The sequence below is a fragment of the Candoia aspera genome, chromosome 3 (genome assembly GCF_035149785.1).
Source record: "Candoia aspera isolate rCanAsp1 chromosome 3, rCanAsp1.hap2, whole genome shotgun sequence".
Taxonomy (NCBI): domain Eukaryota; kingdom Metazoa; phylum Chordata; class Lepidosauria; order Squamata; family Boidae; genus Candoia; species Candoia aspera.
Window position 1 is genome coordinate 183,243,856 of NC_086155.1, and position 21,346 is coordinate 183,265,201.

At 38.9% G+C, this 21,346-nt stretch overlaps 1 protein-coding gene across 1 annotated transcript; it reads right to left on the reverse strand.

Moving 5' to 3' along the window:
* Positions 1 to 1,072: 1,072 nt before the first annotated feature.
* On the reverse strand, positions 1,073 to 15,350 carry LOC134494349 (calbindin). The gene is made up of 11 exons (XM_063299467.1): positions 15,148 to 15,350; positions 14,467 to 14,543; positions 11,334 to 11,408; positions 9,856 to 9,939; positions 9,693 to 9,749; positions 6,040 to 6,117; positions 4,744 to 4,799; positions 3,855 to 3,894; positions 3,712 to 3,765; positions 3,513 to 3,584; positions 1,073 to 2,236 (listed from the first exon to the last, which is right to left on the reverse strand). The coding sequence occupies exons 1-11, from the start codon at positions 15,227 to 15,229 to the stop codon at positions 2,123 to 2,125; spliced, it is 789 nt and encodes a 262-aa protein (XP_063155537.1). The 5' UTR covers positions 15,230 to 15,350; the 3' UTR covers positions 1,073 to 2,122.
* Positions 15,351 to 21,346: the final 5,996 nt, after the last annotated feature.

A 21,346-nucleotide genomic window follows, 5' to 3' on the forward strand; every position in this document is an offset into this window, starting at 1 on the left:
GTATATAGACTTTGGAAACTTACCTGGCAAGCATGTCTTCTCTCACTAAGCTGTTGTTAACAGAAGGAAAACTAAGGGTGCTGGGATTATTCTAGAGTGCATAATTTAAATGAAAGTGTGTTTCCCTACATGACACCAAAAACAAGCAATGCAATTGAGAAAGACTGGATATGATAGGATAGCAAATTTTGTCCTGCCTATCTGGGTCTCTGTTCATGGAAGACCTTCCATGCTATACAATCCATCAGTTTTATCTTCATGCTTTCCACTCCTTTTTGAGTTGATCACATTCTTGGAGTAGGATTTTTTTTCTTTCAAGAGTTGGGATGGAACACCCAGCAAAATATAACATGCACCCTTTGTGCTTTATTTTATGATAATAAGCTACACTAGGGTGAAATGGTAATTAATATTCATTAGGCTGATTTCTGAAGGTTCAGCGCACCAGCTGCTCTAATAAATATCAGTGAGTTTTGTAGCCACGTGGTATTAGCAAAAATTAGGGCATTTATATGTAGACAATTATAGATGATGATTCTTGAGTAATGTTTGAGTCACCCAGGATTGATATTTTGATCAATAGGAGCATTGATCCTGTACTGCTAAATAAATATAGAATCCTATAAGATGAGCTTTTCCAAAAGCCATAATCATGTATCAAGTTCTAGCAACTTATTGATGTCTTGCATAATTTTACCAGTTAGCTAAAAAGATTTCACTGTAGCTTTACCTTTAACAGTATTGTTAAATGTGAATAATTAAGCAGTTCCATAGCCATATGAAGCTGCCTTCTGCTGAAATATTAGGATTATGCAAATCCTTTGAAAGAGGTATTTTGAAACATCCAAAGCCCATACAAATTACCACTGTTTAAATGGTTAATGCTTGAAGTGGAATGAACAAAATGGCCTTCTGACCTGATTAAGTAGTAAACTTAATTAAGTGGGGCATGGGGGGTGGGCTGGTTGCTGGATTTGGGGCATCTGAAAATTAGCTGGGTTGTGGATTGATGCATACAATTGGGTAGCTTTATTATTACCTGTGGCGGAACAGAATATCAAAAATAGACAAGTTAGCTGCCAATATATTAGCATATTAAATTTAATTATAGATTACACAGAATGATAGAATTATTCTGCTAAATGTGGAAACAGTTTTAGAAAAACGGACTGATACATTCTCTGACATAGCATTTACAAATGCTAAAGATTAAAATAGGCAAATTTATGTATTAATTATCTACTTTTAACTGATTAGAAACCTGCCATTTGTCCAGTAAAAATACAGTGTTGCTCTTGCCAGGCAATCAGGGAAGCTTAAAAGCTCCTCAGGGTGTTCAGTACCTTCACATCCAGAGCCTCTGTTGACCTTGGTAGTGAATTTAAGACAGTTGCAGGGCAAAGACATAACATGTCTGAAGTTGGCCTGATCAAAGTAGACTACAGCACTGCCGATGCTTCTATCCCACGAATCCTTTCTTACCTAAAACTGGTTTGCAAATAAGGGACTTCTTAAACATTTCTCAATGGTTTCAGGTATCTCCTAAAAAGAGGTGACCAGTCGTTTTGGACTGATTGACCTGTAGCACACTTGCCAAAAAAGGCTGACCACCACTTTCTAGAAGATGGATGCCACCAAAAGATTCTGTTGGATTCCAACAGCCTCCCTCCCACGACTTACATTCCTTTACAAGGAAGGAAGGAAAAAGAAAAAGAAGAAATCCACCATCTTCCTAAATTGATTTGGAACTCATGTTTCTCTCTGACATTGTCAAAAGCCTATTTGCTTAATGGAGACCTAGCCAATACCAATCTCAGCCACGCTCTTAAAACCTTCTCCCTTGTCTCATGAAAACACAGCCATGTTTATTGGTAAATGTATTGACAGACTGGCCCAAATAATTAAGACATCCTCTTTAGTTACAAAAGCTGTACATTACGAACATTGTAGAAACAAGCTGAAAAGAATGTGCCACACAACCTGGCTAATTATCTATATGCAATTTTAAATTTACAAGGTATAAAAGAAAGTAAAGCCTACTCCCTTATAGTGCACAGTTAATTTTGTTTTTGTTTTTAAAGATACAATATATCACTGGTTGGAGTGGAAATGATGGCAGACTCTAATTTTCCCCAGCGCAGAGGATGAGAGCAAGTTCTGTTCTGTAAAGTTTTCCTCCGTCAGACAAGGCCATAATGTTCTTCTTGTAGGTTGCAAGGTTACTGATATCTAATTCCTGTTTTTAAAAAAAGAAAATGCATTTTGAAGTCACTAGTTGTCATTCCTCTCGACTTGACATCCTTCAGTAGCACTGAATTGCATTTCCCAAATTTACACTGACGTGGTTGGGAAGAAGGTGCAGTTCTAGTCCAAGCCGCTTGAAGGGAGACAGTTTAGAGAAGTTTGTGAGAGTGAGAAGCCGTTCCCTGTATTTCTGGGATTGTATTTATGTGTTGCGCTAAACAAAAATACTGTCTGCTTTTAGTATAGTTAATATGAGTTCAGCCATTGTGGATTATAACCCATGCTTTATGGTTCAGTGCAAGCCATAAACCCACCCAGCTGTGGTTTATAAGAAAAGTCAGTGGCTGAGAAAAACCACTGCTTGGTGCAATGGTCCTTGGGCAGCTGAGGGTGATTTATCTGTGTGTTTGTTTGTTTGTTTCTTTAATTTGCCTCTAAAGGGTCACAGTGGGAGCAGCCAGTGATGCGATGCCACGGAGTGAGAAAGGCTGAATTTCTGGGGCAGGGCAATCAAATCAAAACATTTGTGTTAAACCTGACATGCTTCCTGCACACATTTTCAAAATTATGTCTGCAAAACTTGTAAAAGAAAGTACTTTTAGGGGGGAAAAGAACAAAAGTCACTGTTTTACTACTGAATTTTGGTCTGGGAAGCTGCATACCGCCTATTGACTATGGGATGCTGACCCTCACCGTAGCAGGCTATGTGAACCCAGCCCCAGGAGTGACTCTGTACCACACAGGCAGCTGTGATTCCATTCTTTTGTCACTAAAGGCATTTTCCCTACCATTTTACTACTAATTAACTACCAGTGGTGTTGCTAGATCTGGGCTTCTTGTTTGACATTTATGGTCCTCTGAGGGAATATGGTTAATTGCGGCTTCCTGTGGGTTGCTTGAAAGAAACCGTGGAAGAGGCTTTGGGGAAAGAGTGGCTATTTTTGTCATTGGTTAAGGCAGGGCATTGTGTGTCCCTTTTCAAAGTTCATTGTTAATAGGTATTCAGTTCAAAGCAGGAAGAAGGTATGGCAGCTCCTATGCTGCTCAGCCTGGGGACACATCTCAGAGAAATGGTGGCTGTTTTACTAAAGCAGTGATGCGAACTGAGTTCATGTAGGAGTAAACTAGGCTGTCTGGCATCACATATATGATTTCATTCTCTTGTACCCAGAATTCTGAATATAGTGTATTTCAGAAGAACTACTTGAACTGGCATGGGAAAAGAAAAAGCCCACTAAATCCAATTTACATGGAAATCTTAGAATTACCTTTTTGTTCTTTTCACAGAGATCTTTTAGCAAAGCATCTAATTCATGTTCATCTATGTAACCATTCCCATCCTGAAAAGAAAAATAGCACTTGTGCTTTCCTACTGTTCGTTTCTGCAGCTTTCATTGACTTGTTTCAGCTCAGAAATGCATTGAAAAACTTGGCTGACAGGCTTCGTTTAAAAACAATCCTACTTACTGAATCAAATGTATCGAAGGCTTTATTAAATTCCTTTGCAGACATTTTAACACCCTAATGTTCAAAAGAAGGACAAATATTAGAACAGAAACAAATCAAGGTATCAGTATAGGAATATATAGAACACATTTAAACATGCATACCTGAAATTTAAGGAGGAAGTTTTCCTGTACTGGGAGTAACCTTGGGAGAAAACGAGAGTAATTCAGAACAATTCGTTAGTGATTAAAGAAACAGAGAACAGAGGTAACCAAATCATTTCAGATTTGAAATGTTCTGAGCTCAAAACAATCCATATCCTGTTTGTTAGAGTTATTTCAAGTTGAAAACATCAATGTTTCATGCAGGTGTTTTCCACTAGGAATGAAGCTATTTCCAGCTCAGGCCATTTCTTCAGTGAACAGCTGGTTGAACTCAAAAGTGAGCATTTCAAACTGAAACTGTTTCTAGTTCAAATACTTTGATTCCAAAACATTTTGCACACATACAGTATGATTGACTATCTTTAAAGATAACAAATGCTGAGAAAGAGTCAAATGAGCTGAAAACTCCTGTATTTTGTAGACAAAATTCAAGACATTTTTTTAAAAATGCCTATTTATAACAAGCATAGAATTAAGTAGGGATGGAGAAACAGAATAGTATTTGGGAGAAATATATATATATATATATATATGAATGAATGATAAGAGAACTGCTGCGAGAAGAGGAGGATATTGCTAACTGGGCCTGGAAGTGCTGTGAATTCGTTTCTTCTCTTGGAAGGCCTCCTTCCCCTCTTCTTCCCAACATCAGAGAAGCACTGGATGCAGACATTTTGATAATTGCTTGTGTGGGTTGACCTTTCCCATCCAAGGATGGACCACTCAGTTTATCCTTGGAGGGACCAATCCAGCACATCCTACAGCATTGGCTTTTGCAGTTTGTACTAACTACCAGCATTGTAAAGACATTCCCGTTGCCCACCCACGTTGTGTCATGTTCCCCTACCAATTGATGAAATTTTCTACTTTCTTCTCCAAATATTCTTACCGGGCCATTTCTGTCAGTTCCAGCTTTCCATCATTGTTTTCATCAAACATCTTGAGCTGAAAAAATTAATTTATAGTCTATAATTTTTTTGAATTGAAAAATCAACAAAATCATTTAACTAAAAGCATAGTCCTCTTATGTCTGGGGAATATGCTAACCAATGCAACAGAGAAGCCTCCCATGAAGCCATTGTCAGCTCACCTATTTGAAAATGGTTGGGTCTCAGGCCTTTTAATTTAATTTTAATTTAATCAGACAGAATTGAATGGATTAAAAAAACCCTTTACTATATCTTATTCTGCAGCAGCTTTTACATCTCCTTTTACATTTTGTTTTGATTAGGTTGGATCCAAAATCCTAGTGTTGGAGTTCTGCACACTTGGGGTCCATTTCTGAAAGCCTGGAAGATCTCCAGGAAAGCATGGGGGGTTATGCAGGGAGAACTGTTGGCTATCATCTTCTCACTTCAAAGCCTCCATCAGATCCAAGCTCATTCTTTTCAGGGAAAAACACTTTGCAATGCAATCTTTTAGTCTGACTTTTCTAAGAAGTTTTTCTTACTAGTTAAGAATTGTGAGCCACTTTACGTGTATGTCAGCAAAGGAAAGTTGGATAAAAATTAATTTAAATGCTGCATAAATGTAAGAATTAAATGGTTGAAACTAAATTTACTATTTATCCTCCCCCCAAAAAAAACCAAAGATAGAGATTCAAAATAACTGCTCTACAGTAACTACAATGGCATTCCCCACCCCCATCTCCCCAAGCCCACTCTTCTGAGGCTGGTTATGCCAAAATTTTACCAAGGTAATGGCAGTTGGTACAGCCATGGATCATTACTACATCTGGAGCTATTTTATGTGTATGCAATACATGGCATGAAACTCTTGAGTTTCAATTTCTTATCTCCAAAAGACTTCTAGAGCAGACTTTCCTAACCGGGTGCCCTCAACTCCCAGATTTCCCAGCTGGGATGGCCATTGCAGACAATTCTGGGAGTTGAATCCATGCATCTGAAATGCAGTAAGGTGGTAGAGGACTGTTCTCGTACATGTGAAATGGGCCTGCATTACAGATGAGCCTGCTAGATTTCTTTAGCTGGCTTTGTTCAGCTGGGCATCTGAGTTTTTCTTTTGTTGCCCAGAGTTTATGAACCCTATGGGGCCAACTAAATCGTAACTCGAAGAGTGAGGTGTCAGGGTCCAAATACAGTGATGAGATATTACTTTAGGTTCTGTGTATCTTAAAATGGGGCAAGGGCAATTTATTCCTAGAAAGTAATAGTATAGCTCTTACCATAATATCTGTGTATTCCGATAGCTTTGAATCATCAATCTGCTTGTTTGCTTTCTGTAGCAAATCTTTCAAAAAGCTCTGAAACAAAATGAATATGTCAAAAAGCAATGCTTTATCCTATCCACTTGCAGGATAAGATCTTTTTCTTCTGGTTAATTATGAATAGAAAAATAACATTTTCTTTCTTTTTTTCTATTAAAGCATAAAGGTTGCAATCCTAATTCATACTTCCTTGGGTGTAAGAATCATTGACCTTAATAGGTCTTCTTTCTAAGTAATCATGAATTTCCCTATAAATCTGTGTTTTATTGGCATATGAAGGGAGGGAGGAGAATGAAATTAGATGAAGACATATAAATTAATATTGGTGCAATGAATGCAGCATGAAATGGATTGGGAGGTATGGTTAGGGTTAAGCTCAAGTAGATTTTAGAAAAAGCTTTGGGTTAATGTTTATAAAAGTTTCATCTACAGCAGGTGGCCATATATAGCTAAACCTGATCTCAAAAAGTTAAGCAAGGTCATACCTGGTTAGTACATGTGTGAGAGGCCCCCAGGAAATACTATAATTCTGGGCTAGAATGGGAAGTTGAAAAAAAACATCCTGGAAAAATGCAATTCCCAACCACTTATGTTATTGTACGTTGCAAATTTCAGGGAATGCATCCCTGAAATCACAGAGAACTGAGCTCCACTTAGGGAGAATAGAGACCATCAAATCTAGCTGGTCACAGGATAACCTTCTCCAGCCTGGTGGCCTCCAGATATAATAAGACTATAATTCCCACAATTCTCAACCATTTGAAGAGCACCGGGCTGGGAAAAACACATCAGATCAACAGGGATTATGTAGGTTCAGGAGCATTTTGCAGCCAAATGTTAGGGGAAGGGGGCATGTGACCCATGGGCTACTGAGCCCTGCTTTAGTGCTTCCCCATCAACTGGTCCTCAACTTGAAGGTATAATTTTGTTTGCTAAACACAGTGCTTCTTCGGTTTCTAAATGTTGTCATTTGAATGAGTTTGGTATTCTGCATAGAACTTTATGTAAGGATGGGAATCCCTTTAGGTAACGAAAGCCATGGCTGTAGGCTGGGCATGACTGAGATAAGCAGTAGGTGAGGTCAGAGCTAATGTGGATAAGGCCATTTCTCATCAAACCCTCCTGTTTTTCTCTGGTATTGGCTTCTCCCCCTTCCAAGCAACAGCTTTTGGGAAAGGGACATCAAGCTCTTAGGAGAAGCCTTGGCCCTTCAAAAGTTTGTTCAAATTGGGCCGTGGGCTCTGTGTGACCCTAAGGCTACAGGCTTCCCATCCCTGATCACTCAGTTCTGACAGTGCCTGTGCTTTTAAATGCAGGTTCCATAATCAATTAGTAAGCTGAAGAAAAAGCACAAGTTGCTTTTCTGACCTTGCAAGAAAACTTTATTTCCCAGAAGGGCAGCCAGTTGCCCTACTTTAGTGACATGATAAAATTCTTTATTAAGCTAGAAGTTTTGAGAGCTGGGGAATTATGAAGGCTATCACAAAAAACACATGTGCCTGTTCTAAATTTCTTTCTTAGTATTATTCTTGGGAGTGTTTTTGCTTTTTGATAGGAATGTGCACAAATGGGAAAATGTGTTGGAAATTCATCCAGACTGTTCTAGGCTGGTCATGTTCTGGCTAAACAGAAGCCAAGAATATTCTGATTATTCTATCTGAGAAAACTTTGGAGAGGTTTTAAGGTCAAAAACAGCATATAATCTGTGAGGATTTCCTTAGATTGTCTCCGACAGTGTTCAAAACATAACTCAATATAATCTGTCCACCTCTGCAATCAATAGTGAATGCCCTACGTATTTAGTTAGTTAGTTATCAAATTTATATGGCTGCTCATCTCATGAAAAAGTGATTCAGGGCAGCATACAATAAAACTATAAAACAGTAATATATAAAAAACAATTATTTTCCAGAAAAAAATTAAAAATTGCAATTAAAGGCTAAGAGAGGGCACCAGATGTTAACAATAATGGAGCCACCTCAGTATCTTGCTGGTCCCTTAGGCCACCAGACCTGATAGCATAACCAGGTTTTGAGGGACTTCTGGAAAATCAATAGGAATGGAGCCAGCCTCACTTCGGGGATAGGATGTTCCATGAGGTGCACACCATGGTAGAAAAGGCCCACCTCCTGGGCCCCTCCAAGTGTAGCTCCCTAGCAGATGAGTTCCTTAGCATACCTCTTCTGGAAGATCTGATGGGATCTGATGATACTTGTGTGTCTATGCTTGGGAAAGCAATTTGGCTGTAGGCCTTCTTAGTACAGTAGTCACCCATTGTTGTAGAACTTTATACCAGTTGACATCACCTTTTGTTCAATCTGTGTCTGATTCTCAGAGACTGCCTGGACAAGTCCCTGCAGTTTTCTTGGCAAGATTTTTCAGAAGTGGTTTGCCATTGCCTGCTTCCTAGGGCTGAGAGAAAGTGACTGGCCTAAGGTTACCCAGCTGGCTTTGTGCCTAAGGTGGTACTAGAACTCACAGTCTCCTGGTTTCTAGCCAGAAGCTTTAACCATTACACCAAACTGGCTCTCTTGACATCTACTATAGTATACGAAAAACTTATTTATATATCTTGGCTTTATTTGGCTTAGGACTTTAAGAAGTGCTAGGCTGCATGTAGTGTTTTTATTTGTTAATTTTATATCATATTGTTTTTATCACTGCTTTATTATATGTTTATGGTTTTAAATTTGGCTGAAAGGCAAAATATCTTTAGTAAAAATAAATAAATTCCTAGGCTGTACTTCTTCAGACGCCAGGAAGAAGTAATTACACAAATGAATACCTTACCTTCATATAGAAAGAAGCATTTCTTAAGAAATTTGAACTAAGGCCTATCTCCCTGGTGTTCAGCTTTCTGTTTTTTATTGCTTTCCCGTGCGGACAATATTTATTTCTGCAATCCACTCAGAAGGAGTCAGTCCAAGAACAATGGTACAATCCAGAAACAGTTGTCTGGAGACATTGAAGTGATGCTGGCAAACATTCAGCACTAAAGCAATTTGTAGTTGAATTCTGTGCAAGTGTTCCTTTTTGCAATTATTATTACATTTACTGTTGCTGGTATTGTATAGTGGGGACAGAAACAGCACAGCATAGATATAAACTCTTTGGTCTAACATCAATGGCTCAGACCATCTACTTCAAAGAGAGCGACTTCCCATGAACTCTCTTGCAACAGTGTTTGGCAAAACACGTAGCCTTCCAGATACTTCTAGATTCCTTCATGATTATTTGTATTGATTGAACTAGCTAGGATAGCTGGGGAATGGGAGTGTGGGTTCCCTGAAATGCCCCAAAATGCAGCCTAGTAATGCTTTCTTTGTATTAGGTTCAGGGAAAAAGATGTAAAGAGAAACATCTTTGATAGATCCCTGCTACTATCAAAATCAATAAATTTACTCACTCTTCAGACCTATAAAAACAAAAGCCAATGCTTCCAAAAACTCTTTTGAGTGGTTGGGTGGGGAAAATAAATCAGTACATCTGTGTTGTACGGCTTCTATGTTTTAAAACTTGTTTGTTTTGTTGTTTTCACAGCTTCTTCCTGCAAATACTTTTGATATAGAATGGCCCATACATCTAAGAAATTATTATAAAGATTGCCTTACCTTAAGCTCTTCAGCATCAATATACCCACTGTGGTCACTGTCGTACTTTCGCCATGTCTGGAATTGAGAAAGTAACTACTGGGAAAAAATTGCATATATCCATATGCAAAGTTTTCCACCTTGGCAACGTAATTTTTTGCAAGAGAAGATTTATATGGATTACCTGCATGAAGTCTTCACTAGATTTCAGCTGCTGGCATCTAAAGAATAATAGGAAGTTTTCTTCTGTTGGCAGTATCTGAGCAAGCTGGAGAAAAAAAAAACATTTAAATTCTATTTAAATTTATTGTTCTAAGTAAAAATAGGATTTACTGCACTAGGTTCCCAGAAGGAAACAGGAAAAAGTTCACACACCTATATAGTAGTCTGTGAATACCAGGTACAATCCATGGGTAATTTCTTTTGTATCTAATATATTGAACTATCACAGCACTAAACTGGAAGTATCAAATGATAGGAGTCCTAATGTGATTGGTTTTGTTTTGACTTGGGACAATATGTGTATTTAGCCTTTTCATTTTATAAATGTCATGGAATAGTTGGTCAATCCTTGGTCATTATTGTATGGCAAGGGTCAGAAGCCTATTTTCCTTTCAGATGTTTTTGGACTCAAATTCTCATCAGCCTAACTACTCTGTCTACAGTTACTGTGGTCCATCAGCTGCTGAAGGAACGCAGATACCTCACTTTGTCATGCAGCAATGGCCAAGAGATGAAACTCCACTGTCTGAAACAGATCCCCAAGAAAGGTCACAAACTTTGTAAGATGGTCTCTTTCAAACCATCTTGTGGTCCCGAGAAGATCATCTGTCTTGATTATTACTGCACCCTGAATATATATCTAACTAAAATGGTCTTATATCTTTCCATGGTTTATCAGAAAATAATTCTCATCCTCTTAAATACTCTCCTCTGGATTTCTTCAAAAAACATACTTCCTGTTTTTGCTTGAACAAAGCAAATCCCAAAGCAAGCTACCATACTGGACTGGGGAACACAGATTTAAATTTATGCTCATCAAGATATGATGAAAGCTTTAATTATACTAATATTTTGAAAGGGAGTAAATGGTATCAACTCTCTCCTCTTTTAGTTTGTGATGAAATCTTACTAATGTCAACTTTCATGAATGGCAAGTAGAGACACACAGCTAAGGGTTCATAGAGATTGCTCAGAAATATTGATTGAATATACAGTATATCAGGACAAATTCAATCCACCACCTCCCCACTACTATTTTATAAAATCATCTCAAGATGACATGCAACTGAGAAATGAATTCACTTCAGAATGGGAACAGCTGAATAGAAAAAAAAAATAGATGATATGAATGGTACCACTTCCTTTCCACCCTCAGACTAGAGAATTATAATCTGATTGGGCCTCATACTAGCAGCCTCAAGACTTCCCCTCCAAAGGAGGTGGTTGTATAATTTTGTATTTCACTAATGATAACCACTACTACCACACTAATATATACTGTATATAGTTTTCACTACTATCCACACTGAGTGTGGATTAAACCTTCCCACTGTCCCCATTCTGAACAGAAAGGAGAATACATACATACATACATACATATATATATAATCAGCTGTGACTGATACATATAAATTACCGCAGTAAAAGAAGCAATCTTACCTCTACAATTCCTATTTTTCCATCAGAACTCTTTGAAAAATGGTCCACAAAAGTTTTCATTTCTGGGGTTAAGCCCTGTAAATATAAAGCACGTTGGTTATCTTTTTAAGAAAAGTCAAATAGGAAGCAAGAGCACAATCCATCGCAGAAAGGTCTGCCCAAATTCCAAAGCAATGAATTATTGCTCTGCAAAGTAGACTGAGGCCAACCTCATTAAAAAAGAAAAGGTGCAGCCTAATTCATCAAGAATAGTCACAGTCAGAGGTATCTTGATAAAAATTAAGTTCATGAATGGCTGAGAAATTAATTTATGAAGTGAATAATCTCTGTTCAGATTTCGGTTAAATTTCAGATTAAGATTTAAATAAACAAACAACAACAAAATCAGGATTCTTGTTCTATCTAGCTATAATGAATAGTAGTCACTACTGTATAGTCTTGTCATTTTCACATTTTCAAGGTATTCCTTTTTAAAAGAGCTTTGCGTCTCTTGACAAAATGTGTGAAAAGTGTTCCAGTTAGGGAGACAGACCCCTTATGATGAGTGTTCCAGAAAGGGAGTTAGACCCCCTCAGCCGTATGTGTTCAACTAAGTATGCAGAAGGTGGGTGAGAATATCCATTCAGACCTACTTCTAAATGCACACAGCAATAGAAGTAACCCAGAGAGGGTGGATCAGCCCATTGCCAAATGATCCTCTCTTTTGCATAAACTAATCATCCACAATCCACAACCAGATATTGGCACAAGTTATGCCATGCTGAAGCACAAGGAAACGATGAAACCATCAGCACAGCAGAGTACAATCAGAAGTGTTCACCCAGTTTCCTGGGAAAACATTTATTTCCTTTCTGTTCAGAATGGGGGCAGTGGGAAGGTTTAATCTGCACTCGGTGCGGCTGGTACACTGTAAAAGCTCGTTTTTTCCCTTGGGGTGAATCTACATTAAGCCATGCTACATTAAGCTGGTTAGTGTTCCCTATGATTTTAGTGGGTTAGCCCTAGGCGTAACTATGTTTAGAGTCGACATGTAGTTATAGTATATGTTACTACCAATGAGCAACATATGATGCATGTGAATGCTGACAATCTCAGACAAAGACATGAATATATAAAAACAGGTAATACCCTTACTTGTCAGTTACACAGTACTGAATACTGAGAGTATGTGAATGCTGAAAGACCATTTACTGTAACTAAAGGTCAGCATAGTCTGTGGTGTCCCTAAGACTCCTGGCATAAATGAAATGTGCCTCCGATATAGGGCAATTGTTCCTTGATCAGTGAATGTTACCACTCATATTTCCTGAACCAATGATACTCACTCCAGATAGACCACTAGGTTTTAAGGAGTGGATTCCCAGCAAAGTGTGCCTGAGATCAAACAAGTTGCGTGCACTACTGTGAAAGCTTATATAAAACTAAATCCCACTAAATTCTATGGGACTTAAGACAAATCTTGCACAATACCAGGCAATACAGGAATACAGGATACCCAATACAGGAAGATTTCATTATTATTATTACTATTACTATTATTTTATGCTATTTGGTTTATGTTAACATTTAATGTCACTGTTTTTATTGTGCTTCTTTTTTATTACTTGCAAGCTGTTTATAGTTTTATGCAGAAATATACTTGGCAACAAGATAAATAAAAATAATACAATCATTAATGTAACTTTTCAATCAACAATCCATACTCAGTTGAACTAAAGAATCATGGTTTAAATGTGCAGTGCAGATTAATGACACAGGATTCTCATAGATCCTGAAGAGAAACATATTGCTATCGGGAGGTATAAAATTAGTACAATTGATGAGCATGTATTGATGGTCCTGCAAAATTTTCTTAAGTCTTATGAATATGGAATAATCTATATATCCTCACTTATAATCTTATTTATCAATGTAATGGTGAGCACTTGGAGTTATCAGTGCTTGGCTTCTTAATACATTTGCACTTGAATTTTTGTACACATGGTATTGGAAAGTGAAACAAAAAGAAGAGGAGGAGGAGGTGAAGGGAGCTTTTTCCATTCTCCCTATAATTTAAGAAAATCTGAAATGGGACAAAGGTATCCAGATCTTAGAGCAATGAATGGAGGCATGAATGAAATTGACTCTGCAACTAATTGCAGCCATGCAACTAGCTAATGATTAAATGTTAACACCAAGCTATGTTCATACTGTGATCATTTTACTGGGCACTTATTAATTAGATATAAACTCCAACAGAAAGTGAATTCTCAACAAGCCTCCTTCCCTAAACTGACACCATGATCTAGCTATAATATGACAGTGACAAACAATTCTCAGCCAAGATATTCATCCTAGGAGTTGTAATCCTAACTCATCTCTAGGATGTCTCAGTATGAGGGGAGCTGTTGCAGATAAACCTTGCCCCAAAAGAATAATTCCCAGCAATATTCATAAAAACATATTATAAGCTCCTAGTGTCAATAACTTCAACAACTTTTTAAAATATCAAATAACACCAAATTTTATTTCTAATTTTTCTTTCTAGAAAGCGTTTTCAACATCTACCTTAGACTAGGTGAAGTCCTAATGATCCCAATTCTTCAACACCAAATAAATGTGCATGTGTGTGAGAGTGTGCATATGGGAATCTCTGCGTGTGCATGAGTGTCTGTGTATACTGTGCAGATCTGCTTCTCAGCCACCAAGGGGCAGAAACATATTTCAGCCTACATAGTAAGGTTATGTCCAGCTACCTATTCCTTTATCCACACTGAAACACAAAGTGCAAGTGAACATTTCTTTACAACCAATGCAGTAAGGTCTATAATATCAACCCAAAGATGGAGTGCTCTAGTAGAGGGATGATTTAGCTTGAGTCCAGAATTTTGGGCCGCAACTTTTGCATTTGTCCAGTTTTAGCCATTTGCATTTAAGCTGATAAGTGCATGGCCAAATATGTACATGGTCCTAGTCATCCATTCCTGGAGCTTGGTTACTGGAATTCATTATTATTATTATTATTATTAATAATAATAATAATTTATTTATTTTTAGATTAAATTTATATGCCACCCAACTCCCAGCAACTCTGGGCGGTTTTACTATTACTATTATATTTACAAAAGAAGGAAAAAGCCCCATCTTTACCTACCAATCCAGCTTTCTTTCGTGCCTGCTGCAGCTCTTGGATAAAACTCTGCAGTTCCTTTCCATCCATGTATCCATTGCCTGTAACACGGAGAGAGAGAACATAGGGATTACAGCTCTAAGGGTTCCTCTCCTTCCTCCCTGCTGGTAAACAGCGATACTTCCCGACCTGTCTAAGCAGGCTAACAACGCAATCCCGTGTTTAGACCAAAGTCCCATTGAGTGCAACGAGACTTGGGAAAATACTTGGAGGGTGCAGGCTTGGTTTCATCCTCCCCGAGAAAAAGAATGCTCGGTATCCTTCTAGATTGCGTGACTGGGTTTTATGGGAGGCGCTTTGGACTTTTAGAGGCTTCCAGCCGCCGAGCGATGGCTACGGCAGGAGTCCCAAGGCCCCCGGAGCGAGCGACCGGCCGCTCGGAAGCTGGTCCGCTCCCGTCCTCTCGAAAATGCCGGTATCTCAAACGTTCCCTTCGTTTCAGACTAGGAGGTAAAAGTTGTAACTGGCGCCCGACAAAGTTTCCTGCTTACAGCAGAGCAAGTTGGAGGATGCCGACTCCCTCGCCTAGCTTGGCAGCTGAGCGCTCTCAGACCTCCTCCACTCCACCCCCGCCCCCGCCCACCCCCGCCTTTAGTTCCGAGCCCGACGGGGTGAGAAGCATGGGGCAATGCTGCAATCAATCACCATCGGCGTCGTAATGGCGCCAGATCGCGAAAAACTGGCTTGCCGAGACCACCGCTCCTTGCAGGTAAGCCTCCGCGGTCATGGCGCGAGTGTTGGGCGACGTGGGGCGAGAGCAAAGCCGGAAGGGCGACGGCGTGGCTGCTGGGTGCCTCTGTCCGCGGTGCTGACCTGCTCTCTGCCCGGACAAGTTCTCCTCGTTCTCAGCCGAGGACTCTCTATTTATCTAGTTCTTTGCCTTCCGAGCTCCGCCCTTGGAGCGCTCCCTCCCTTCTCCCCCGTTTCTCTCTCTTCCCCCCTCCACCCCGTTGGTCCTCCTCTCCTGCGCTTCGCTGCTCGTAAACGACGATAAAGCGGGAGCGCCTCCATAAAGTCAAATCCCCTCCCCCTCGAGTCCAAAGGACTCAACCGTAGCCATTACATCCTATTGTTATTTTAAAAAAAAGTAATGAAAACCACCCAGTTTGGGAGTCTCCTCACCCTCCTCCCTACAGAACCACATTTTCCTCAATAAATAAATGAGAACAAAGATCCATGTCGCCCAACATCTCTTCAACTTGGTGCTTTCCAGATGTGAGAGAATGTGACTTCCACATTTGTTGGCCAGGCTGGGGTGAATTTAAATACATCCACTGATCATGCTTCTGGAATACCAGGAGTAAGAGGCCTTTTAAAGTTCTCCATCCAGTCTGTGGACAGAGGAATTGAGCAGGCAATTTATCTGATTTTTGTTTTTTCAAGGGTAGGAGAAATCCTCCAACGAGTTGTCTTGGGCAGGATTTCCCACTAGAGGTGAGAACAGCACTGCAATGGAAAAAGATCCATGAGAGAAATTCCTTCAGGACGTCATTCCTCAGGATTTAACTGCAGTATTACATGTGCATAGCTTGGCTACATCATATCTAAAGAATTCTACCTTCCACCCATGGGATTTTCTTCAAAATTTTCCACTTCTTTGAAAAGCAATCTAAAGCAAATTCTCTTTCTGCAGACTGAATGAAAACACAGGACAATTTATTTGCCTGTCACTCAGAATATATAAACCTTGGCCATTCCTGCTCCAGTGAGCCAAGAATTTAAATGAGGGGAATAGGACCTGGAGTTTCCCTACTGTACTTTAGATAATAGCTGTTGATATAGTTCTCTCCATGAGTTATGTAATCTATCCTTCCCCAATCTGGTGTTATCCAAATGAGCTAGATTTCAGCTCCCATTATCCTTGGCCAGCTAAGTGACCTTGCTGGACTTTCTCAGTTTATGGGAGTTGAAGTCTAATACTTCTAGTGGGTACAAGTTTGGAAAAGGCTGATACCACCAGTTAAAAAAAACGATCTAAGGCAGCAGCTCTTCCCAACCTTGTCCTCCCCAAATCATTATTTGTAAAACACTGATTCATCGTGAGAAACCAGGAAGGAACTATTATCCCACAATGATTAATTCAGGATAAATGGCAGGAAGAAGTTTATGCCATCTCAGATAATTTCTGAACCATAAGAATTCAAGGCTGATACATATGTATTCCACAAAATTTGCCACACATGAGTAAAAGAAGAAATTGGAAATCATCCTGAGATGAAATCTCCAAAAACCATTAAGTAAATCTGCTTGTTTTATATTTAACAATCATTCCAGCATTGCAGAGTGCTACTAAATAGATACAGCACAACACTTTCCCCAGTATAGAAGCTTTCCCAGGAGAATTTCTGACACCTGATTAAGAAAACTTGAAGGAAATTGGTGGCTAACAAGTGTTTAAATCCATAGGTGCCTTAAGAAACTTTGCCACATATTTGCTGATTAAAAGGCATTTTGGTTTCCACAGAAGCACAGAAATGGCAGGGAATTAGCTGTCAACTGTCCCAGCAATGCCTAAGAGAGGAGTACTGTCAATGAAAGATGAAATCATGTTTGTCAGAAGGCTTTCTGGGACCAATCAATGTGCCTGAAAGATAGAAAGTTAGAGGGCTAAGAGATGGTACTGGATGATGAGGATCTTCCCAATGTGATGGCCTTTTATATCTGCCAAGTAAGTTGAACTTCTCAGCCCAGTGCAAACTTTCATCTTGTAGCAGTACATCTTAGTGGAAATTCAAGGCTGAATCGGTTTCCACTGTCATCTTCCTTCTGTTGATAATTGGTAGTAGCTACTGGCAGTGCAGATTCTGGCAACCAGCTTGATTGATAACTGGCAAATAGAGGGAGAAAACGTAGAAGCAGTGAAAGACTTTGTATTTCTAGGTGCAAAGATTACTGCAGATGCTGACTGCAGTCAGGAAATCAGAAGACGCTTAATCCTTGGGAGAAGAGCAATGACAAATCTCGATAAAATAGTTAAGAGCAGAGACATCACACTGACAACAAAGGCCCGCATAGTTAAAGCAATGGTGTTCCCCGTAGTACATATGGCTGTGAGAGCTGGACCATAAGGAAGGCTGAGAGAAGGAAGATCGATGCTTTTGAACTGTGGTGTTGGAGGAAAACTCTGAGAGTGCCTTGAACTGCAAGAAGATCCAACCAGTCCATCCTTCAGGAAATAAAGCCAGACTGCTCACTTGAGGGAATGATATTAAAGGCAAAACTGAAATACTTTGGCCACATAATGAGAAGACAGGACACCCTGGAGAAGATGCTGATGCTAGGGAGAGTGGAAGGCAAAAGGAAGAGGGGCCGACCAAGGGCAAGGTGGATGGATGATATTCTAGAGGTGACGGACTTGTCCCTGGGGGAGCTGGGGGTGTTGACAACCGACAGGAAGCTCTGGCGTGGGCTGGTCCATGAAGTCACAAAGAGTCGGAAGCAACTAAACGAATAAACAACAACAACTGGCAGTGCACAGTTAACACAGTGCATGCATTTTCTTCCATTGGTCTCTCTGATCCTTTATTCAGGGAAAGCTGGATGAGTTCAGATCAATTACTCTTAATTAGACCTACACTGAACAGTGAACATTTTTCAGAATAAGTTATTTGTCATAGGTAATAACTAACTGTAATAGTCTTTCCTCCAGAATTCACATATTTGGATGGTCTTTTTTCCTTTCCTGAGACTGAATACTTGATTGATCTGCAGTACAACTATTAGTTTAATTATTAGATTAAGCAACCCAAATTATAGTCTATTAACCTGTTGAGTTCAATGTTTATTGGTAAATGTTGATGGGGTTAGGCTTTTGTCTATTTTTTAATAATTCTGTTTTTATTGTAGAAGTACAGGAAGAAATGGAAAATAACATATTCAAATAGCATTGCAAAGAGTACTGATAATTTTAAAATTAAATTTGTATATATCTTCAGGATTAGCAGTTTAAAATACTTGTGTATGTTCTACAGAAATAGACATATTTCTTTATGCAATGTGTTGGTAATAAATTAAAACAGAAGTGTTGCAGTCACAAAAATAAAAATGTGCATCAGTGTGACCAAACAAATATGTACATATGAGTTCGCCTACAGCTCATTTGTATCTAGCTAAGTTCTACTGGGTGGGGATGATGTAGTTTAATCCATCTGAAATGTTAGGGATAATGATACCCCAAAGATGAATCACTGCTTTCATGCATATGAAAAGGAATCTGTACTAGTTGTCTCATATTGTGGGAATTACAACTCTTGAACTCCAGCATGCATGTGCACATTCTCATTGCCGAGTAAAGAAATCGTGTTGATGTTCCTTGTAGAGCCATATAAAGAGATGAACCAGTGCACTGTTGCTGGATTAAAACTAATTTTGCTCATGGACATAAAGGAACCAGGCATTTATATGGGAGAAATAATTGTTTCTGTTCCAAATCTTCATTTTTAATAAACTTTGAAATAACTTTTAATCCTCCTTAGAGAGAAACCATAATATTTGTAAGGCTGCAAATTCAATTTGTATCGTATTTCATGAGCAAACACATCAAACGCTTATGAAAGGCGAATAAAAACATATATGGGTTGGATCCAAACGGAGCAGACCCATGGTTTCAAAGCTTCTGAGAGCAGACTAAATATTCATGCTTAAACACAGTTAGAGTATGCATGGGAAGGAGAGGGAGCAGAATCAAGCTCCAATTTGGAACAGAACTAAGAAATGACTAAACTTTTTCCCTTGTGCTAGTTCCCCAACAGAAATTACACTAGCTGTTAAAGGTTGACTGGCAATGGAGGGCAAACAGGAAGATAAAACAGTATCATTGGTTATTTGTAAGCTGTTACTATGCTTATTGGAAAATTTACATATTAGAAGTTGTATCATGTTACCTTAATCTTCATTAGGGATCATAAGTTTGGAATGTGGACACAGCAATTATTCTGCATCGCTGGATCTAGAATAAATAGCTGGATTTGTGGGGGGGGTGCTATATGATCTATGATTTGATTAGTATACTATCTTGAGTATCTTTATTCCATTCTTCAGCAATAGTCTTTCATTCATTTTTCTAGCTAGCAAAAGAGAGCAAAGTACCCACAGAGAGAAATAATTATCTTCTACAAATAGCAAAAGCTCAGGGTTATCTGTTTCCATGGACTGAGCTATTCTATAGTAATGTTTCCATGGAGAGTGGTTCCACTTCCATTAGGACCATGGAAGATCCAGGCATCCAAACTATCTGGGAGAAATTTGCAAGCACTAGATAAAGGTGTTCAAAAAGATAACCCTCGAAAAATGTGATGGATTAGGAGAGGGAGAGTGAACAATTTAGAATGGTGGCTCCCAACTGGTGTCAATGGGGAGAAATTATCTATATCATTGTATTTCACATTGTCTTTGCATAGATTTCATTCATGTTTGTGCCATCCATTAACCTACTCCCAATTCCATCTCATTTTTGGATTCCACAGCTGGTATTATACTGTCAGGAACAGCTGGCCATAGAAACTTCAATGCATATACATGGGCAGTGTATAATTCCATTAGTATCAGGGGCAATTCCATTACTATTATTTCCATTCCACAGCCTCTCCAAAATAGTTGAAACTGATCCATCATGGTTTTCACTCCTGCCAATCTCAAAATGCTGAGAACATGGAGAGTTTATCATAGTCAGCAGTCCTTCCAGTTGACCAATAGGACAAAACAACAACAACACAGTCAGTGCCATACCTCACCCCTACCCATGATACTATCCATCCTGAAATTAAAAACAAAGAAGCATGCAAGCAGCCTTCCCACCAATCCTAGTTACATTTAAATCCCCTTGTCTTTATTTTGCAAAGGCAAAATAATAGAATATTGTCAGTTTTGCAATTGGCACTGCAATTGTTATAAAAAGGAAGCATCGATCAAAGCTCTCATGTAGAGATGCCCATGAATACCTCATCCTAATAATTCACAGCTGATGAATCTATGTTCATAGGATTGAACCTTTGATATTCTTTTGGTTTTACAAAATAGACCAATATTACAGTACTAACTTTCCATCTAACACAGAGCCAAACAAGACCAATTAGTCATTCAATACAGGCTGGAAAACCCTGTAGTGCTACTTCATTTCTATAAATTAACAGTGTACCATTTATCATACTTCGAGGCCAGTTGTGGGGCATTTATTTACTTATTGTATCTCATGCCATCCCACATTGCATCCCATCCTTTATAAAAATTTATTTACCCAGGCATATAATAATAAGATTAAAGTAGCAAAGACTAAAACATTAAAGACTGAACATCACTAAGATCAATGTAACTAATAAACGGACAGCAAATAAAATGAAACCACAAATTCCATCATATTTTTCACAGTCTACTGGCTGTTTATAAATGCCCGGAGCAGCTGATAGAAAGGAAACATTATGACCATTATCTAATATCTGCATAGGAATTATATCAGATAACTGTACAGCTTGGGATAGGGAAGCATCCAATAAAAATAACTAGTACTAATATAAGGAGAACTAGAGGCAAGTATACCTTTGTACAACACATCATAAACTTTGGAATTTCATTATTAATGTAAGCTCAGTGCAGGGCTTGACACTCTGACATCCTTTAGATGTTCAGATCCTCCCATCTCTTGCCATTGGCCATGCTATCAGGAAGTGGACTTTTTAAACATCTGGAGGTAGAAGAATGCCCACCCCTAGCTTAGAGAATTCAGCAAAGTTTATATAAACTTCATAGCCTTTCTTACAAGAAAGCCAAGTAGCCTGAAAATCATTACTTAAACATTTTATTAAGAAATTGAATTTCCTTCTTTCAGGATTTCTGCCATTTTTGTCTG

What these genes read in the sequence shown, in the direction of transcription:
- LOC134494349 (XM_063299467.1), bottom strand. Translation starts at nt 15,229, where the DNA reads ATGACCGCGGAGGCTTACCTGCAAGGAGCGGTGGTCTCGGCAAGCCAG. An exon ending in GCGCCATTACGACGCCGATG is followed by an intron (nt 14,544 to 15,147) that starts GTGATTGATTGC and finishes TCCGTGTTACAG; the next exon opens with GCAATGGATACATGGATGGA. An exon ending in CCTTCGATACATTTGATTCA is followed by an intron (nt 3,585 to 3,711) that starts GTAAGTAGGATT and finishes TTTTCTTTTCAG; the next exon opens with GATGGGAATGGTTACATAGA.